The sequence below is a fragment of the Hemicordylus capensis genome, chromosome 1 (assembly GCF_027244095.1).
Source record: "Hemicordylus capensis ecotype Gifberg chromosome 1, rHemCap1.1.pri, whole genome shotgun sequence".
In the NCBI taxonomy this organism is placed as follows: Eukaryota; Metazoa; Chordata; class Lepidosauria; order Squamata; family Cordylidae; genus Hemicordylus; species Hemicordylus capensis.
Window position 1 is genome coordinate 381,462,427 of NC_069657.1, and position 21,746 is coordinate 381,484,172.

Consider the following 21,746-nt stretch of genomic DNA (forward strand, 5'->3'; position numbering starts at 1 on the left):
CCAAATCGACCTGCATGGTGGCACTTCCCATATTCGCCAATGTACAGGAGGCGATCAGAGGGCTCCCAAGAGCAACAGAAATGCTTGCCTGGAGGACTCACTCCCAAAGGAGTGCTCTTAGTTGGGAGGCCCTATTGCGTCTGGCCTGTTTCCCAAGGCACAGAAGGCACCTGAGTGTCCCTCAGAAGCAAAGATCTTTGCACAGCAGTCTCAGCAGCACTTGAAAGTAATTTTAGTAGCTGTGGCCATAAGGTATTCCTGGCCAGGAGGGCTGAGAGAAGTGGGGAGGGGCCCCCTGCAACAAATGAAAATGCAAAACCAAAACCAATAGGTAGAAAACAATCTGAGTAAAGAGACGGGGGGGGGGGTGTTCAGTGAAATAATAATAGAGAAGGAATAATACAGCCTGTTTTTCATGAGGTAGTGAGCTGTATCACCTTAAGGAGCTATGTCCCGCTCTTTTTTCCTTATTTGGTTAAGCTTTGGAAGGTTCTGTACCAGGGCTCTGCGCAGGCACGTAACCCGTGTGATGCACAGAGACCACAAAGAAGAACCAACATTAATGCTATGCTAGTGTTGCTTATTTTTAGTCTCCCTCCTGAAAAGATCAAGTAACTGTTTTGAGTCTTCAGTTGGAAGAGGTACTGGAGTGAGGAAGGAAGGTGTGGTGGACAGAAAAACCTAGAAGAGATGTTCTCCAGTTCACCCCTGCACACAATGTTTCACTGGACGTTGTACACACTGAAATGTGCTGAATGTATATAATTGTTGTTTGTTTAAATCAAGACACATACCTTGACTTTTACCAGTCTTTTTGCTGTTTTGATTTTGGCCTCACAGAAGGCCCCTCTATATTTAGCACTGACGTCAGTGCCCACTGTCAAGTATGGAGGCTCATCAAGGGCCTAGAAGAGGGGGGAAAAAGGAATAGTTGTCTTTCAATCTATTTCCAAATGTTACTTAAACACACACCCCTTCTTAAAAAAGGAAATATTACATTTGCAAAATAAGCCATCCAATATTATCTTCTATATAAAAACTATTTCCAGGCTTAATTTAGAACTCGGTTCACATCTGTTATAACTGGGGATAATCAAACCACTGATCTTTATCATACCAAAACTTGAAATACAGATAAGATGGAAAAAATAATAGAATTCATGCACAAGATGAAATATATATTAAACAACCATTGAAAAAGGAGCCATCACATTATTCTAAGGAAAATTCAGTCTCATCTACTGTGCTCAGGATAGTTTTCCATTCAACTGGGTTTACAATTGCTATACAGTTTTTCATTTCTTGCCATTCATGACACACAGAGCTCAATTAAGCAACAGTAATTAGGAAAGGACATATTCTTAGCGCTCACTCTTGTTTACTTGATAGTTTGTTACATTTGTATCCCATTCCCTAGCCAAGGAACTCACAGCAGATGGGATTCCAAGATGGACTTCCATTCAGGTGCTGACTAGACCTTATTTTCTTAGATGTTTCCCTAAGATCCCCTCCAAACTTTTCTGCTTGTTTCTGGGGGACCTTCAGAATTCTCAGTAGTTAGAGACTCGCTTACCTGTGGTTGCTTTTGATGTGCTAACAAGAAAACATACTAAGCACTCTAGTGCTTTCCTTAACACAGGAGTTCACAAAACTTTAACAACAAGATTACTTCTGTTGCAAACCAGGTATCCCATGAGCTGTGTACCCCAGGTACACATACACACACACACATACACACACGGAGGCAAGCTACTTTGGTCACTGGCTTACATCCAGACTGTTACTCATGAGTATTCCCAAAGAAATTAATAGGACAAGTAAATCTATCCCATTAATTTCCAATAAGACTGCTTATGAGTAATCTGGATGTAAGCCAGTGACTGGAGTAACCCATCTCATAACTGTAACATTTAAATTTGTTTGTGGACGTAAACACATAAAAAACAAGAAATATGAATTTAAGTGTTACAGTTAGGGAAACACGCTACTACAATCACTGGCTCACATTCACACTAAGTTACTCATAAGCAGTCTTACTGAAATTAATGGGACAAGTTTATTTGTACTATTAATTTCAAAGAGGAAAAAATCAGTGCTAATTTTCTGAAGCCTGCCAGTCAGGCTGAGGGGAGAGGCATGCAGAGCTTCAGCATGTAGGCAGCCCAGCAGGAGCAGAGGAGGAGAGTCTTCACCCTTCCTTTCTGCAGTGGACATATCACAGAGGATGGGTTGGCTTCAAGCCAGTAATCCTTAGATGGGGAACAAATAGTATGGCTGCAGCATGGGGAAACAGCTGGACTAGGACAGAGTATCTTTTGGAAACCCTTTAAGTACCCCCTGCTGGGAACCCCTGCCTCAGCATATAATTTGGCCTACCAAGGCATTCCTAGCATTATCAAAAAATAATAAACTGTAGATATGTAATTTTTATGTCACCTTCTCAGACCAGCAGAGCACTTCATTTTAACTGCCATACAAAAGCAGGTGCATTCTGACATGTTCCTATGCTGGTCAAGTGTTTAATAACCAAAAAGTACATCTTACAAATATTAAGACAATAGATTTCCAGAATTTTTACAAAAGTAAATCATATTGTTCATGTCATGTGAGTATTTTCCAGTGCAATTCAACACAAAAGAGAACTGAATGAGCTCTACCAGATTCTGGTGCAAATGCATTATAGAACTTTCTGGGTCTGTGACCATATTAAAATTAGTGATGACATGTGAACTCACAAAAACTGCAGGTAGGATGATAAAGAGAGACAGGGTAAAGAGACCAGAGAGAAGGCGACCTTGGACTTAATCCTGAGTGGCACCCAGGACTGGTGCGTGATGTCAGTGTCATAGATCCCTTAAGGAACAGTGACCATAGTGTGACCAAATTCAGCATACATGCACGGAGGGAATCACTAAGGAAGTCTAACACAGACACTTTGAATTTCAGAAGACGAAACTTCTCCAAGGAGTATGGTGAAAAGAAAGCTGAAAGGGAAAACCAGGAGAATCACTTCACTCCAGAATGCATGGAGTTTACTCAAAAGCTCAATACTAGAAGCCCAGTTAGAGTGTATACCCAAAAGGAGGAAAAGTACTACTAAATCCAGGAGGATGCCAGCATGACTAACAGGTAAAGTCAAGGAAGCCATAAAAGGGAAGAAGACTTCCTTCCAAAATTGGAAGGCCTGTCCAAATGAAGAGAACAGAAAGGAATACAAACTCTGGCAAAAGAAATGCAAAGTGACAATAAGGGTGGCAAAAAGAGAGTGAGGAACATTTAGCTAAAAGCATCAAGGGAATTAACAAAAATTTAGTTAAATATATCAGATGCAGGAAACCTGGCAGGGAGGGGGTCGGACCATTAGACAATGAGGGAGTGAAAGGGATTATTAAGGAGGATATGGAGGTTGCAGAGAGGCTAAATAAGTTCTTTGCATCTGTCTTCACGGCAGAGGATACTGAGCATATACCTGTTCCTGAACCAGGCTTTTCGGTGATGGAAGCGAAAGAACTGAATCAGATAGAAGTGACAAGAGATGATGTTCTGAACTGTCTGGAAAAACTGAAAACTAGCAAATCACCAGGGCCGGATGGCATCCACCCAAGAGTCCTCAAAGAACTCAAATGTGAAATTGCTGACCTCCTTGAAAAATATATAACTTATTCCTGCAATTGGGCTCTGTACCAGAGGACTGGAAAGTAGCAAATGTTACACTGATTTTCAAAAAGGGATCCAGGGGTGATCTGGGAAATTACAGGCCAGTTAGATTAACGTCCATTCCAGGCAAATTGATGGAAAGCATCCTCAAGGATAAAATTGTAAAGCACACAGAACATGCCTTGCTCGGAGAGAACAAGCATGGCTTCTGCAAAGGTAAATCTTGCCTCACAAACCTTCATTGAGAGTGCGAACAGGTGTATGGATAAAGGTGATCCAGTTGACATAATATACCTGGACTTCCAAAAAGCTTTCAAACAAAGTTCCTCTTGAGAAAAGCTAGCAGTCATGGGATAAGGCGACAAGTACATTCTTGGATTGCTAACTGGTTGAAGGACAGGAAGCAGAGGGTAGCTAAATGGAGACCTTAAATAATGTAGAGAAGTAAGAAGTGGGGTCCCCCAAGGATCTGTACTGGGACCAGTGCTTATTCATTTAGTCACAAATGATTTAGAAGTAGGGGTAAGCAGCGAGGTGGCCAAATTTGCACATCATACCAAACTCTTTCAGGTAGTGAAATCCAAAACTGATTGTGAGGCCTGTCCAAATGAAGAGAACAGAAAGGAATACAAACTCTGGCAAAAGAAATGAAAGGGACAATAAGGGTGGCAAAAAGAGAGTGAGGAACATTTAGCTAAAAGCATCAAGGGAATTAACAAAAATTTATTTAAATATATCAGATGCAGGAAACCTGGCAGGGAGGCGGTCGGACCGTTAGACAATGGGGGAGTGAAAGGGATTATTAAGGAGGATATGGAGGTTGCAGAGAAGCTAAATGAATTATTTGCATCTGTCCTCATGGCAGAAGATACACCTGTTCTTGAACCAGGCTTTTTAGGGATGGAGGCTAAAGAACGGAGTCAAGAGTCTTGTCACATAGAAGTGACAAGAATTGATGTTCTAAACTGTCTGGAAGAATTGAAGACTAGCAAATCAGCAGGGCCAGACGGCATCCATTCAAGAGTCCTTAAAGAACTCAAATGTAAAATTGCTGATCTCCTTGCAAAAAACATTATAACTTATCCCTACAATCAGGCTCTGTATCAGAGGACTGGAAAATAGCAAATGTAACACTGATTTTCAGAAAGGAATCCAGGAGCGATCTGGGAAATTGCAGGTTGGTTAGCTTAACATCTGTTCCAGGCAAACTGAAGGAAAGCATCCTCAAGGATAAAATTGTAAAGCACATAGAAGAACAGGCCCTCCTGGGGGGAAACCAGCATGGCTTCTGCAAAGGTAAATCTTGCCTCACAAACCTTTTGGAGTTCTTTCCAAGTGTCAACAAGTGTGTGGATCAAGGTGATCCAGTTGACACAGTATACCTGGACTTCCAAAAAGTTTTCAACAAAGTTCCTCATCAAAGACTCTTAAGGAAACTTAGCAGTCATGGCCTTCTAGGGTTTTTAAATAGTTGTAATTTGTTTTAATGTTCTAACCTGGTTTTTCAGGGTTTTAAAATTGTTCTGATTATGTAATTGCTGTTTTATGATGTTTTAATTGTTAATTGTCATTGTTTTATGCTGCTTTATAATTTCTGTTTTAATTGTTACCTGGTTTTAATGGTTCTGTTTTAATTGTAAACCGCCCTCAGCCATTTTAGAAGGGTGGTATAAAATACTAAATAAATAAAAATAATAGATGACCTAGGGGACAAGTACATGTGTAGATTGCTAACTGGTTGAAGGACAGGAAACAAAGGATAAGTATAAATGGAGAGTTTTCACAATAAAGGGAAGTAAGAAGTGGAGTCCCCCAGGGATCTGTACTTGGACTAGTACTTTTTAATTTATTCATAAATGATCTAGAAGTAGGGGTAAGGAGTGAGGTGGCCAAATTTGCAGATTATACCAAACTACTTAGGGTAATGAAATCCAAAACGGATTGTGAGGAGCTCCAAAGGGATCTCTCCAAATTGGGTGAGTGGGCGACAAAGTGGCAAATGCGGTTCAACGTTGGCAAGTGTAAAGTGATGCACATTAGGACAAAAAACCCCAACTTCAAGTATACACTGATGGGATCTGAGCTGTCGGTGACTGACCAGGAAAGGGATCTTGGGGTCATGGGAAACAGCTCGCTGAAAATGTCGACTCAATGTGCGGCAGCTGTGAAAAAGGCCAATTCTATGATAGGGATCATTAGGAAGGTGATTGAAAATAAAACGGCTAATATTATAATACACTTATACAAGCTATGGTGTGGCCACACCTGGAGTACTCTGGTCACCACATCTAAAAAAGGACATTGTAGAACTGGAAAAGGTGCAGAAGAGGGCAACCAAGATGATCAGGGGCCTAGAGCACCTTCCTTATGAGGCAAGGCTACAACACCTAGGGCTTTTCAGTTTAGAAAAAAGACAACTGCAGAGAGACATGATAGAGGTCTATAAAATCATGCATGGTGTGGAGAAAGTGGACAGAGAGAAATTCTTCTCCCTCTCGCATAAATCTAGTACCAGGGGTCACCCCATGAAATTGATTGCTGGGAAATTTAGGACCAACAAAAGTACTTTTTCACACAAAATATAATCAACTTGTGGAATTCTCTGCCACAAGATGTGGTGACAGCCAACAACCTGGGTGGCTTTAAGAGGGGTTTGAGTAACTTCATAGAGGACAGGTCTATCAACGGCTACTAGTTGGAGGGCTATAGGCCACCTCCAGCCGCAGAGGCAGGATGCCTTTGCGTATCAGTTGCAGGGGAGTAACAGCAGGAGAGGGGGTATGCCCTCAACTCCTGCCTGTGGGCTCCCAGTGGCATCTGGTGGGCCACTGTGTGAAACAGGATGCTGGACTAGATGGGCCATGGGCCTGATCCAGCAGGGCTGTTCTTATGTTATGACAAAATCTCCCCCTCTCTCCACCAGCCTTTACTTATCTGATCCAACTAAATCATATGCCTAAATGACTTGACTTTGCAAGCCAGAGGTTGCCGGTTCAAAACCCTGCTGGTATATTTCCCAGACTATGGGAAACACCTATATCGGGTAGCAGTAATATAGGAAGATGCTGAAAAGCATCATCTCATACTGCATGGGAGAAGGCAATGGTAAACTCATCCTGTATTCTACCAAGAGAACAACCACAGGGCTCTAGGGTCACCTGGAGTCGACACCGACTTGACAGCACACTTTACCTTTATATCAGTTGACATAACAAAGATGGTGAGGATGCATATCAAATTTACTCCATGGTCATTAAAACTTCAAAGAAGCAATATTAATACATCTTAAGATATATTAACAAGAAAGTGTGACCAACCACGCTTTAGGTATGTGACATTCTGCCTTAAAGAAACGTTATACTAGATGACCTATTAAGGCAGGCCTCTAACTATATGATCATATCCCCTTTCCCATAAAAATCTAGGAATAGAAAGTAGACATTTTAGAAAACCCCAAAGGTAGCTCTTTTCCAAAATGCAAAAACTAAGAGCTCCAGTCTTTAGAAAGTTTACTTACTGTTTGAGAATTTAAGTTTATTACAAGTTGGTGTTTCTAAATCTGAATTCTCTCTTGTAATATAATTTAAATATAAGATAAATATAATATAAATATAAGATATACACATACATACATACATGCACATATAAAGCCAAGTAGTTAAATCTAAAGAGCTGGCTGTTCCAAAAACCTATGAATCTAAGGTGGATGGATCAGTACACTTCACGTGGATGGATCAGTACACTTTTCAAAGTAACAATACTTCTCTTATTCCCTAGGAGGATAGTTTTACAGTTTGGAATATAAAATGTCAACTGGAAAGATATATTTTCTTAAACCCTAAGAGCATATTTACCGTATTTTACATGAGATCAGATCCCTATGTTTTTATCAGGAGTAAAGAAATATTCAATAGGCAAAAACGCTGTCATCACTATGCTTCCCATATGCAGCTATTAAATGGTCAGGAGATTTGTCTCACAGGGAATCAAGAAGCTACAGGTTACTCACCTGTAACGTTAGTTCTTCTAGTGGTTATCTGTACTTCTACACATATGGGCCATGCACCTGCGCAGAGACCTCGTTAGAATCTAACAAGCTCGATTTCTCCAGCTTTGGGTGGGAACCCCACCCCCAGCCGCTATATGCAGCTGCACCACCCCTCATCCCCTCAGTCACAGAGTGCAGCTTCAGTGAACCCTGCAGAGAGGATGGGAGGGCGTGGAGAAGTACAGATGACGACTAGAAGAACCAACATTACAGGTGAGTAACCTGTAGTTTTTCAACGTGGTCTCTGTCTTCTACACATATGGGCACATAAAAAGCAAGCACCTAAGGAGGAGGGAAGAAACAGAGGCAACATGTAAACAGCCAGAAAGAGTTTATTTCAAGACAAGTATATTCAACTAAAAATAGATTGCAGGACACTCCTGCCAATTCGTTACGAGCTCTAACATCAATAGCATAATACTGAATGAATGAATGGGGTGAAGCCCAAGTAGCTGCCTGACATATAGTGTCCAATGGGACTGCACAAGCAAAGGCCACAGAGGCCTCCATGGACCTAACAAAGTGTGTCTTCACAGTAGAAGGCAACTGCTTATGGGCCAACTAATAACAAAGTTCGATAGTGGTGACTATCCACCTGGACATGGATTGGGCCAAGACTTGGAGTCCTTTACATGGCCCATCGTATAGAACAAACTAGGAGGGGGACTTCCTCCACTCAGTAGACCTCTGCACGTAGAAGGACAAGGCCCTCTGAACATCTAGATGGTGTAATCTTTTCTCCGCATCCGATGAAGGATTTGGAAAAAAACACGGGCAAAGTGAGTAGGGACGAGCGGTGAAACATGGGCACCACCTTTGGTAGGAATTCCATTCTGAGTACAACCTTGTCTTTATGAAACTGCAGGTACAGTTGGTCAGCCCGCAGGGCCCTCAACTCACTTACCCTCCTGGCAGAGGTAACGGCCACCAAAAAGGCGACCTTCCAGGTCAAGAGACAAGGGTCAATAGAAGCCAAAGGCTCAAAAGGTGGCCATAGATGACCAGCTAGAACCACAGGCAGGTCCCAGGCCAATAACATGACCGGATTGTCCAGGAACAAGTGTGTCAGACCCTTCAGGAAAATTTTAACCACCGGATTTTACCAAGAAGGCTGGTCAGAGGGAGAACATGCCACAATAGCAGCGAAATATACTTTAAGGAATGCAAATTTCAGCCCAGACTCCTTAAGGGACAATAGATAATTACAAATGTCCTGTACAGATGGATTACATGCATCAAACCCATTCAGGGAAGCAAAGGACATGAAACGAGAGAAATAAGAGGTTAGGAGGAGAAAGCAAGGAGAAAAAACAACAAGGGATATATCTCTGATCCTACTCGTTGCCGAGCTAAAGACACCACAATGTTCACTGAAGCGTGGACGAAAAAAGACTGAGGGAATGAGGGGTGGCGCAGCCGCATATACCGGCTGGGGGCGGGGTTCCTGCCCAAAGCAGGAGAAATCAGGCGCATAGCCCATATGTGTAGAAGACAGAGACCACGTCGAAGAACGCTAACTTAGAGAGTGAAAAAACATTGATATGTGGTTATCTTTCTTTGGGCCAGTATCAGAAGAGATTATTAAAGGTTTTGAGCTTGACATAATCCATGAAATCTAACAAACAAAATGTGGTCCCAATTAAAAAAAAAACACCTTTAGAATTTCTACAGACTGAGGAAGGACAGTAACCCATTTGGTGCTCTACAAGTCCAAGAATTGTGGTGCAAGTAAGCAAAAGAATGGAGGGAAGGCAGAGAAGGGTAATTTGCTACTGGCCTGCTTATTTAAGAACAGGAGCTGTAGGACCAAGTGAGTGGCAAACAGCTGAGCTACAGATTAATGTATCTACAGAGCTCACATTTTCATCAATCAAATGTATTTCTGAATGTCTACCTTTGATAATTACAGTTTGATGAATGAAACTAAAATGAAACTAAAACTTAATAGCTTCCACCAATCCAGTTAAAACAAAACAAAATGACAGAATACACAATAGAAGAATCACTCATAAAAGCAATGCAAACCAACAGAAGCAGTAAAAAACAACCAAACTAAAAAAGACCTAGCTAATAAATGTCCTCTGAATCATTGTCTGAAGTGTCTGCTTGAAAGCAGGTAATGAAGGGACAAAACACACCTTGGGAGATAATTCTATACTCTGGGCACTCAGCTGAAAAGGTACCTCAGCTCATTCTCACCAATCAAACCTCCATCAATGGCAGAATTGTAAGGGAGGGGGCTCAGAAGCTGAGTGAATAAAGCACTTCTGATAACAGAAAACAATAGAACTAGAATGTTTTTCTAGGGTCATGATATCCAAATTCTTATCTAGGTAAAAAGCCACCCTGGTAAATGCCATGCCAATCTTGTTCAGCCTAGTGTTAAAAGATTATACAAGTGACATTGTAATGATAGATGCTGGGTGATCTATTCAAGTTCTTATTTAAGGTTCCAATCCACTATCCATGCATAGCAGCTGAACTGCTTTGGCATAACTGATGACCACAAGCAGTCCCAGAACAGCAGGAACCTGCAGCTAGCCATAACCAGAGACTTTCTACATCACCGAGTAAAAGAAGATTGTGATGCTACAGCAAACACAAGTTCTTCCGTGCATTTTCAGAGAGAGAGAGAGAAAATCAAGGGCTATGTTAAACAGAGATTGCAGTTAATCTAAAATTGTCCTCTTAAGGAGACTGACGAGTGAAGCTGCAGGCAAGCCTTTCATGACTAGATGGCTGAGTTGAGGAAAACTTATCCAGCGGAAGCCTTACTGTCTTGTGTATTTGAAGGTGTATCCTGAACATCAGGAGCAACTAAGCTTGAGAACTAACAGGAGGATCAACAATATAATGTTTTGTTTTAATTCACTGTGATTAAGGTATCAGAACCCATAATTCCTCTATGGCAGTTTGATTTACCACAACCTGCAACATAACTTGTTAACCTAGACATTAACAATTATACACATGTAGTTTTCACAAATCTAAGTCACATTTAAAACATGACCACTCTCCTAAACAGACAGCACTTCTCTGCAGAAAACTCTAAGCAAATTGTGTGTAAATAGTAACAAGAGATATGTGCACATAAGTACAATCTGATGCATGTGTGTATGCATGTAGTGAAAAAGATGCATTTAAAAAATCAAGTGTGCTGATTGGTGTGCAGTTTGCACAGAATTTGCTACAAGGACATGTTATCTATAATGTTGAAAATTTATTACATTTGAAGTGGCTGTGGGAAATTATTACACTGATGATTTGCCAGTAGCAATTATCCACAGGCAGGCAAGCAAGTAGCGGCACCTGTTTCACTCTCCACCCTTAGTAACTCCAGCCAGAAGGGTTTTTGGATGACAATGCAACAGACAGCATAGTAAGGTTAGAGTGGGGGCCCTAGGTGGCCAGATTTGGCTTTAAAAAAGCCAAATTCTGGCTTATGGCCCATTTGACCCACGAGTATACCCCTTAGGTTCTGGCAACTCAAGGGCCCTGGGACAACATGTGAATGTGAGCCCCTACCCCCCACCCCTTTCTCCAGAGAAGCAGAAGCAGGAGAGTGAAGAGCAAGCTGTCACCCAGTGGAAAAGGGCTGGAGATATTTCCCCCACCACCTCTACTATTCAATTATAGCCAGGGTGGATTTGATTTAAATCTAATCTATTTAAATCACAATTTAAATCACGATTTAAATCGCTAGTCAGTAAGACTAGATTTAAATCATGGTTTTTTACATAAAGACTCATTCTTGCTGGTATAATCTTAATATTTACAACCAGTTGAAGGTTTCATTTTTGGTCCTTTTCTAGATAGAAAAATTGCCCAAAATAATCTTATAGAAACCTCTGGAAGAGCATGACATTGTGAATGGATTAATGGAATTCATTTACCAAAAAATTTAAAAATTGCATATATACATGCTCATGCTACATAATTAAAAACTAATCCTTATTTCATGACGAATACCTTTGGACTATAATGTATCTTAAATAGAAAACTATCTTTAGATATATATTTTTCCTCAAAAAGCATTTTATTTAAAAAATCTGATTTAAATTTAAAAATCCAATTTTTAAAAATCTTTTCTAAAAAAAAAAATCATTGATTTTTATCCACCCTGATTATAGCTGCACATCTACAGACAGGATAGTTTTGTAGTACTCTTTCCCACGTTAAGAAAGAATCATAAGCTAGCAGGGCCTTAAAGGTCCAGGGATAAAAGTTCTACTAACCCTGCAGCATGCTTTAGAGGTAGGTCAGTGAAGCTTTATACAGCTTAGAAAACATTGCTATATTGCCCTTACCCAAACTGCAAAGTGGGGGAAAGCAGAAATGAACACTACAAGATCCAGTAAAAGTAATTACCACAGCTACTTTTCCATTTCCTGGAGCAGCAGCTTTGTACCATAAAAACCACTTCAAATGTCTTCAGAGGATCACAACCCTTAGACAAGCATGTGAGCATGAAGGGCAATGTATGGACCTTACTTGAGGGTGTGGTGGGAGTTCAACAGGCAGGGCAGGAGCTGGGAGGAATTACAGCATCACAGCAGATGGATTGGAGCTCTGAACACTTGTAAGTTCAGGGTTGTGAGCAGGGTTGTCAACAAGTGGAGCCCTTCCCAACTGCAGCACAACGTTAGTTGTACTGAACAGCCCTCCACCAACACCCCCACACATTTCACACAAAAAGAAAAGAAATGTATTCTATCCAACATCAATAGACTGTACCACTCTTCATTAAGATATGCTACTGAGAGACCAAAAGCAATATTATATAAGAGATCTGTGACAGGAGATAGGAGATACTTAAAATAAAATAAAGACAAAAGCAGTTATTGGCTGCTAGGGATGTGCAAATCAAATTGTGTGTGAGCAGATTCACAACAAATCAGTGGCAATTCAAGGATTTGCCTGTGAATTGAATTGCCCCTTAAATGAAGGGGCTGATTCAAGGGTGAATCGAATTGCTTCTGATTCACCATGAATCGATTTGTGTCGTGGTCACCATTTTGTGTCTGTGTTTTTCAATTGTTTATTGGTTTTCTGGCACTGGCTTCTGACTGGCTTGAAATCTCCTTGCTTCTTGATTGGCTTTTAAATCAAGTGTTGGCATTGGCAACTGTGCCCCTATTGGCTGGGAGCAGGGAGGCCAGTTTCAAAATGCATATAAGGGGCTGCTTGGAGGCAGAGAAAGCCATTGTTTTTTGTGCCTCAGGAGAGGATCACCAAGGAGAGACTGCAGCAGCACTGAGAGCAGGGTGGTGGTGGTGGTCTGGGCCTACCTGCCTGGCCCCCAAACTGTGAATGGGGAGACAGAGGCTTATTTGACTTGCTCTATTTTAAAAAATCCTTTTAATTTGCAATGCCAAGTTGCCAACTGCTGCTTTATTTCCCATCAATTTTTTAAAATTGTACCAACTGCACCAGTGGCTTTGACTGGATGATGATTAGAATTTTAGTTTATTATTCTTAGCCAGCCCCAGCCCCAGTGGCTTTAATAACTTGGGTGCTCTGGTGCTGGTCCCCACCCCCCCATTTTAAAATAGTACTAGCAACCTAGTGGCTTAACTGGGTACTGTTTGGAATATGTTTCCTTGTGTGTAATTTCTTTTTTATCTCATTGCTAGTCCCCTTTAACAACTGGGGTGCTATGATTTTATTTGAATTGTAAATTTATTTAAATGCCCCCTAATTTTATTTATATTGTAGCAGCAGCCCCCAGGCTTTAACTGGGTGCTGCTAGAAATTTTATTCATTGTTTGTTTTTCTCAATAATGGGGTGCTGTGGTTAATTTTTTCTTTTTTGGCAGTCCTGCTGCCACCTTTACTGTTGCTGTTTGTGCTACCTGTGCCTGGTGGTTAATTTTTTCTTTTTTGGCAGTCCTGCTGCCACCTTTACTGTTGCTGTTTGTGCTACCTGTGCCTGGTGGATAATTTTTTTTTGTAGGTTGATGTGTGGTGCCCAGCCTTCCAAGCTCATCCTTCTTACAAAAATCTTATTATTGTTTGGGTGGGTGCCCACTCGCCCTTCCCCCATCTGTTGAATCCTGGTGTTGGTCGGCCCAAGAGTATTTCCGAGAGCGACACCTGTCAGACTCCAGCTGAAGATGCTGCTGGAAGGCCCCAGCTGAAGACGCCAGATAGGTGAGACACTGCCCCCTCCGTCAGTTTAACAAATCAGTTTGATTTTTTGCTATTTGTTTTGACATCAAATTGAATTGCAAAAATTGATATGTGCACACCCCTACTGACGGCTCTAGTTCAGTATGCCCGGTGCTGTTGTTTCAATCAAAACTGGAGCATTCAGTAGCTACTTTTAATGTTTTTGGTTTGTTTTAAAGTTAAAAGGTCCAGTCACAGACTTGCCACATAATATTTATTTCCATTCTGTTCTACTCTGGTCAGACCCCCACTTGGAACATTGTGTCTAATTCTGGACCCACGTTTTCCGTGGCCAGAGGAAGTTCAGAGAAAGGCAACAAAAATGGTGAGGAGTTTGTAAACCAAGTCTTATGAGGAACAGCTGAAGGAGTTCTTAGCCTGCAGAAGAGAAGATTAAAGGGAGATATGATTGCTGTGTTCAAATATATGTAGGGCTATCAAGTGGAAGTACATGTGGACTTTGTTGCTCCTGAGGGCAAGGATAAAACCAATTGGTTAAAATTACAAGGAAGGAGATTCAGGCAAAATATCAGAAAGAATTTAACAACTGTAAGAACTGATCAAGAGTGGAGCAGTCTGCCTCGTGTAGTGATAGGCTCTCCTTCACTGAAGGTTTCCAAACAGAGGCTGGACAATCATTTCCTGCACTGAGCAGGGGGTTGTACTAGAAAGCCCTCCAAGGTCCCTTCCAATTCTAATATTCTATTTTATTAACGTGCAACATGATGTTTTGAGTCTTCGTTCTTGAGGTTTTATAAAGATAAGATGGTTTTGAGGCAGGACATATCGTCTAAGCCTAAAATTTCATTATAGTTTCATATAAACCAAGACATAATTCTGTCCATCTCAAAGTCAGAGTTGGGCAATCCTCTACACTTTGGATGTCTAGAGGGCACTAATGTTTTACCTGGATAGACTGAAATCAATTAAAAATGATAAGACTTCGTTCATTTCCTACCTAGGGAAAAACAAAGGCAGAACACTTTCAAAGCAGAGACTCTCACACTGGGTTGTCAACAAAATAAACATGATGTATGCATCTATGAATCAGCCAGCTCCATTAAATATAAAGGCGCATTCCATCAAAGCTTTGGGGTCCTCTACAGCCAGTTTGAGTCTTTAGAGTCGCAACATGGCCTTCTGCATCCCCTTTTACCAAGCACAGTACTCTCAATGTTAGATCAGTGGTTGCTGCATCCTTTGAAAGAGGGGCATTAAAGCAGGTATTGCTGTCCTTACTTGCCCCCTCCTCCATCTAGATAAGCTAATCTATTAGTGTCAATACACAGAGGACCATGACAAAGGATAAATGGGTTGCTTATCTCTAACCAGTGATCTTTGTAATGGTCCTCATGCATTCATATGACCCACCTACCTACACCACAGGTTGTGAACTCACTCTCACAGGTCGTTGGCTAATAATGTTTCCAGGGCGGTTGTTCAAGTACTGAGAATCTAATGCTCCAACTTCCCTAATAGCGAGGGCAATGTAACAGCATCTCATGGAGCTAGAGAAGTTTCCAGAAGGGTTGATTGTGAAAGTGCAACTTTCAACAGTGTGAACACACACGGGCCACTAAACAATCATTGTTTAATGGGGGTATGCTTGGAGGTGTCGAGTTCCCCTAGGTTTATTGTCTTGCGGAACTTCAATATCCATGCCAATGTCGCCCTAGTAGGAGCAGCTCAGGACCTCATGGCGGCCATGACAACAATGGGCCTATCTCAACTAATATTGGATCCTACTCACATGGCAGGATACCACCTAGAGCTTTTAGATAGGGAAGTTTAAAATTAAATACATACATACATACATAAAAACCTGGTTTTTGCCAACAAGGAACTGAATGATCTGCAGGAGGGAGAATTCGATAGAAATTAGAATGGTCCACCCCTGAAGGCTTATGGATCTGCTTGGTTTCCAGACAGCCCTTGGGGATTTTCCAGTGTCTAGAACTGGTGACTCTGTCGAGGCCCTGGTGAATCTCAAGAATGTAGAGACAGTCCGGGCTATTGACATGGTCGCTCCTAAATGCCCGCTCTGGCTTGGTGGAGCCCGTTCCACTCCTTGGATCCTAGGGCAATGAAACAACTCTATGGTGAGAGCGACGCTGGAAGAAGACTCGTACCAAATCTGACTGAACCTGGGCTAGAGGCCATTTTAGGCACTAATCTGTGGCAGTGGGGGGCAACAAAAGCTTTGTTCTCCATCTCCACTGCAGCTGCCCAGTGTAAGCCAGCAGAGCTATTTCATGTGGCAAAGTCACTGCTTTACACAGGACCCTGTGTGAAGGGGAAGAACCATCAGCAGCCAACTGTGACCAGTTTGCATGTCACTTTGCAGGTAAAGCTGCTTACATCCATGCCGATTTGGACTCCAGGATTTTAGCTGTTCCAGGAGATATGCCTCAGCAACCATCTGGTCCAATTGTGATGGATTATTTTCAGTTAGTGCAGCCTGAGAAAGTGGACAAGATTGTAGGCAGTGTGTGGGCAACATCATGTACTCTGGACCCTTGCCTTTCATGGCTAGTAAAATCTGCCAGGGAAGGAACAGGTAGGTGGTTGGAGCCAGTTGTTAATGCTTCACTAAAGGAAGACAAGATGCCATTGAGCCTCAAGCAGGCGGTGGTAATGCCACAATTTAAAAAGCCCTTCCTTGATTCCACCAACATTGATAACTATTGACCTGTTTCAAATCTTCCCTTTTTAGGCAAGGTGATAAGTGTGTGGTGTCTCTGCAGCTGCAAAGGGTCTTGGATGATATGGAATATCTAGACCAGTTTCAATCTGGCTTTCACTCTGGATTTGGGAGTACAACTGATTTGGTCACTCTGGTGGATAACCTATGTTGGGAACTTGTAATGAATGGAGATCTGGTGAATGGCGGATTTAAGCCTAGCCTTTGTCTCAGAGCAAGTCCACATGAGGGAGAGAAAAATGCTGATTCATTCCCACCATGTTTGCTCAACAAGGCTGTCCTTCTGGTAATCGCTGCCAGCACACCGAAATTATTACAGAATTTGCCCCCAATGGATTTGGATGAATGTCCAGGGAACTCTCCTCCTCATTTACCCAAATGAGAGTAAAAGCTCCCACATGCAGCTTATATATGGTGAGAAAACTTGGTAGATTGCTGAACAATTACACTTGAGGCATGTCTGCACCAGAGTAAAACCCCTTTTTCTGAGTAAAAAAAAAAATCCAATCAGACAGGGTAAAATTACAAAGAATAAAAAGAGAAAACTATTCAAAAGACTACAGACTGCTTTGGTCTGAGCAGCTGCTTTTGGTCTAGCAGTTTCCATTACAGGAACAAGAAACACAGAGTACTTGCAAGAATACTTCCAAAAAACACTCCAGTTGATAGCTGGAATGGTACACTTTATAATCTTAGTTACCCAGTTGCAAATATAATTAAAAAAAGCACCCACAGTTGCAAGGAACCTTTAAAAGCACAATTAAAGGTCACAGAGATTTTTGCAGTGCCCTGGATGGATAAAAAGGGCACAGGTACAACATTCTTACGTTACAGATAAAACACAATAGACCAGTTGTAAGGATCTGCAAAGCACTAAAATAAATCTGACACCAACTATCTAACACACAGTTCCTTGGCTAAACCCTTTTCCGAAGCCAAGTCCTGGCTTCTTCCCTGAACTCATCAAAACCATGGTAGAGACTTTAGGCCTCTGCAGAGTTCCTGGTTGTTCCTGCCAGCAAACATGTTGCTTCCCCTGCCTGGCTCCAACTGAGCAAGAACCTCTTCATTTCCTGCCTCAAGGCCCTTCTAGGTCCTGGTCACCGTGTGCTGAGTGGCTAATCCCTAGAGGTCACTGCCTGATGGACAGGGCAGGTTTCACTTCTGGTTCACTCTTTAGGGGAAAAGGAAAAACAGTCCCTGACTGATCACAACAGAACTAGACGGGGGAGTGCTTCCCTGTTGGTTCTGCAGGACATCTCAGCGGCATTTGATACCATCGAAAATGGTATCCTTCTGGACCACCTCTTGAGTACAGGGAGCAGGGTGTTGCACTGGAGTGGTTCCAGTCCTCAGGGGGAGGTTCCAGTAGGTGGTGCTGGGGGACTTTTGCTTGACTCCTTGACCTCTGGCCTATGGGGTCCCACAAGGCTCAGTATTGTCCCCTATGCGGTTTAACATCTACATGAAACTGCTGGGAGAGGCCATCAGGAGGTGGGACTGAGGTATCATCAATATGCAGATGGCACTTAGCTCTACCTTTCTCTGACATCAGAGCCTAAGGAAGCAGTGGATGTACTGAACTGGGGGCTGGAGGCAGTAATGGACTGGATGTTGGCTAGAAAATTGAGGTTAAATCCAGATAAAATAAATTATAATTTCAGCCTAACCTACTTCACAGGGTTGTTGTGAGGAGAAGCCTAAGTATGTAATACACTGCTCTGGGCTCCTTAGAGGACGAGTGGGATATAAAATGTAATAAATAAATAATGTAAATAAGATGGAGATGTTGTTGATCAGGAGAAAAGCCCATTGGGATAGGGTGATCCAAGCAGTTCTGGATGGGGCTGTACTCCCCTTGAAAGAACATGTGCAGCTTGTAGATGTTGCTGGCTGTGACTCTACTTTTGGATGCTCGGGTGAAGGTGGTTGCCAGGGGTGCCTTTGCAGCTTCGGCTAATGCGCCAGCTGTGTCCCTTTCTTGAGAAGGCATATCTGACCATGGTTACCCATGCCTTAGTTAAGTCTCAGCTGGATAACTGCAATGGGCTTTGTGGGGCTGCCCTTGAAGAATATTCGTAAACTTCCGTTAGTGCAGAATGCAGCTGTCAGGGTTCTCTCTGGAACTGTTCACTCAGAACATATTACACTTATTTTGAAAGAGTTGCACAGGCTGCCAATTTGTTTCCAGATTCATTTCAAGGTACCTTTAAACCCCTCAATGGTTCTGGACCTGAAGGACTGCCTGCTCCCAAGGGTTTCTGCCCACCCATCAAGGTCATCAGGGGGGCCTTTGCTCCATGTGCCAATGTTGAGAGAGGTTAGGTTGGGGACAGGTCCTTCTCTGTTGTTGCTCCCAGACTCTGGAATGCTCTCCCCATGAAAGTCTGCTCTTTGACATCTGTGGCTGCTTTTAAAAAACAACTAAAGATCTTTTTATTTGTCCAGGCCCTTAGGGGCTGCTAGGTTGCTCAGCTTTCCTGCTTCTGCTTAACTATTTTATGGTGGTTGTTTATTTGGTGTGTTATGGTCTTTACTCTTTAACAGAATTTAAGGTTTTAAATGTAATTTTTATGAAATTTTATAGTATTTTAACTCTTGTAAACTGCCTTGGGATGCCTTATGAAAGGCGGTATAAACACTGAATAATAAAATTAAAAATAAGCAACCTGTTTTTCCTGCAGGTATGTTGGATGCACTTCCAAACACTGAAAGCAATTCTATGAAAGTAGCCAGCATCTGCACTAAAATGCATATTTGGACGCACACCTGATTTATATCCATGCTTCCTGCTCCAGCAGGACTGGTTTTGATTAAACATCCCCTTAGTTGAATTGAGTGAGGAAGTGAGGATGGATAAAAGTAAAACCTCTTTTCCTGCCCCTTTTCTTCCACCTCCATTTCCCCGTCTCAAGTCCAGGTCGCTCACAAAAATGTTACAGAAAAAGTTAGGACCATACTATACAAAAGTATTTTATTTGTGAACACATGTATTATTGTTTTTCGGCTTTGTAATAACAAAGAATATATAGATTACATATGAGTTTGTAATTAAGCAACTTAGTAGTGACTGGGGATGCCATAATGGTAATGTAGCATCCATAGAAGAATAGGACCTACTTTTTCATATTAAACACCAAATCTGCATGCTTTGTGCAACATTCCATAGCTATTATGTATTCCTGAACCAGGACAGGAGAATAGGCTGCATGTTTTGTATCACGTGTCTATGTGAATTGTGATGATATATGGTGTCAATTCTTGGGATGCTTTGGAAATGACTGTACATTAATTCATTTCTCATTTTATGTACATGTTCCATCAAATAAATAAATAAGCTGTGTGATTATACACACAAACTGCAAAAAGGGGTGTGTGTGTTTCTATACAACATATTCAGGTTGTTTATACGACTGGGCGAGTGGGGCAGTGGAGGAGTGGGGGAAGGCTGGTTGTACCCAGATGAGTGCTGATGAGTGCCCCCCCCCCACATGAGTGCTGATTGTTTCTGGGAGCACTGACTGTGCCTCCAGACAATCTGCATTGCTTGCTGCAGCACAGAGCCCCGGAGGCCAGGAAGACGCATCCTGGTTTCCAGGAATCCCACAATGCATGCATGCTGAGCAGAGTGCATTGAGGGATTCCCCCAGGGGACTGGCATTCTAGGCAGCGGCTTCCCGTGGCTGGGCTGCAACTAGCCCAGGTTCAGAGAGCATTCACTCCCTTAACCTTGGATAACAGCTGGGCTGAAAAGCTGGGCTGGGTGCTGCTGCTCCCGCTGGTTCTCATGCATATCCTAACTCAGGCTGGGCTTCCCTAGCCTGGGTTAGGCTGTGCATGAGAACAGCCTTATGATGTCCTAAATGAAGAAAGCTTCAAATTATTCAAAGACTGGTAGGACCTCAGCAAAAGATCTAGTTGCAGTTTGTCTGGCAGCATTTGTTTATTTCCATAAGTCACATATCTCATGTCTTTTCATGGGATTTCATTTGCAGCAACAATTCCTGGCATGTTGCAATGTGACAAGTTCCTTGACATCAACTAAATTTTTCAGCCAGCTGGATCACCATTTCCTCTAAGGTGTGCGGTGCGGCTGTACGCATGCACACACATCAAGCCTCACGTGGAGCGAGTCCTAACTGCCGCTCATTTCCTCTGTGGCTGCGGCTCCCCCCCCACCAAATGCCTTTCCCCATCACTTCTTCCCACCCACCCCCTCTGCCTCTCCCCACTGCTGCTCAATCCCAAGTGGCAGCAGCAGTAAACGGGACTCGGAGGGAGACTATTCCCTCCTTCACAAGAGCCTGATCAGCAGGTGGGGAGAGGTAGGAGACCGGCAGCTGTAGTAGTGGGGATAAGTCTGAGCGTAATTCAGAGCCACTAGCAGAAGAGGATATTTTCTCGCTGATCTCTTCCCCCAACAACTGGGGTACCTAAAAGCAGAATACCCTGGAGGAAAGAACATCGATGCTAGTAGTTCCATAGGACAAGCCTAGACCCTCCATTTATTCACACACACCCCTTATTTTTCCCACCTCTGGGGGAGCTATGGCCGATACCCTGAGAAGATTGATCAGCTGTGAGACCTGCAGGATTTTATTTATTTATTTTATTTCTATACTGCCCTTCCAAAAATGGCTCAGGGCAATTTACACAGAGCAACAAAAAAATAAATAAATTTGAAAATATATATTCAGTTTTAATTTGAACCTAATAATTGTGGTTTTTAATCTGACTTAATTTTTTTAAAGTTAATTTTATTACTTTTATTGTATCTGTGTCTATCTTATTGTTGTGAGCCACCCCGAGCAGTAGTGCACTTGAGGGGCGGGGTATAAATATTTTAAACAAACAATAAATAAGTCCCCAAAAGGCTCACAATCTAAAAAGCAACATAAGATAGACATCAGCAAAAGTCACTCAAGGTACTGTGCTGGGGGCGGATTATTTATTTATTTATTTATTTGATTTCTATACTGCCCTTCCAAAAATGGCTCAGGGCGGTTAGGGCCAGATACTCTCTCGCTGCTAAATAAAGAGAATCACAACACTAAAAAGGTGCCTCTTTGCCCAGTTAGGTGCCTCTTTGCCCAATTTTACGTTAAATTGGAGAGTTGGTATAAAGATTATCAGGTGAGTGTGCTAAGATGCATTAAATTGGTGTTCACCTCT

The 21,746-nt window shown here is 42.2% G+C and overlaps 1 protein-coding gene across 3 annotated transcripts in view; it reads right to left on the reverse strand.

Moving 5' to 3' along the window:
* Positions 1 to 21,746, reverse strand: part of ARID4B (AT-rich interaction domain 4B) — a 198,303-nt gene that overhangs the window by 118,143 nt on the left and 58,414 nt on the right. For all 3 annotated transcript variants that reach the window (XM_053299581.1, XM_053299573.1, XM_053299591.1), the window contains exon 3: positions 795 to 905. In XM_053299581.1, coding sequence (XP_053155556.1) covers positions 795 to 905 — 111 coding nt within the window. The remainder of the gene's footprint in view (positions 1 to 794; positions 906 to 21,746) is intronic.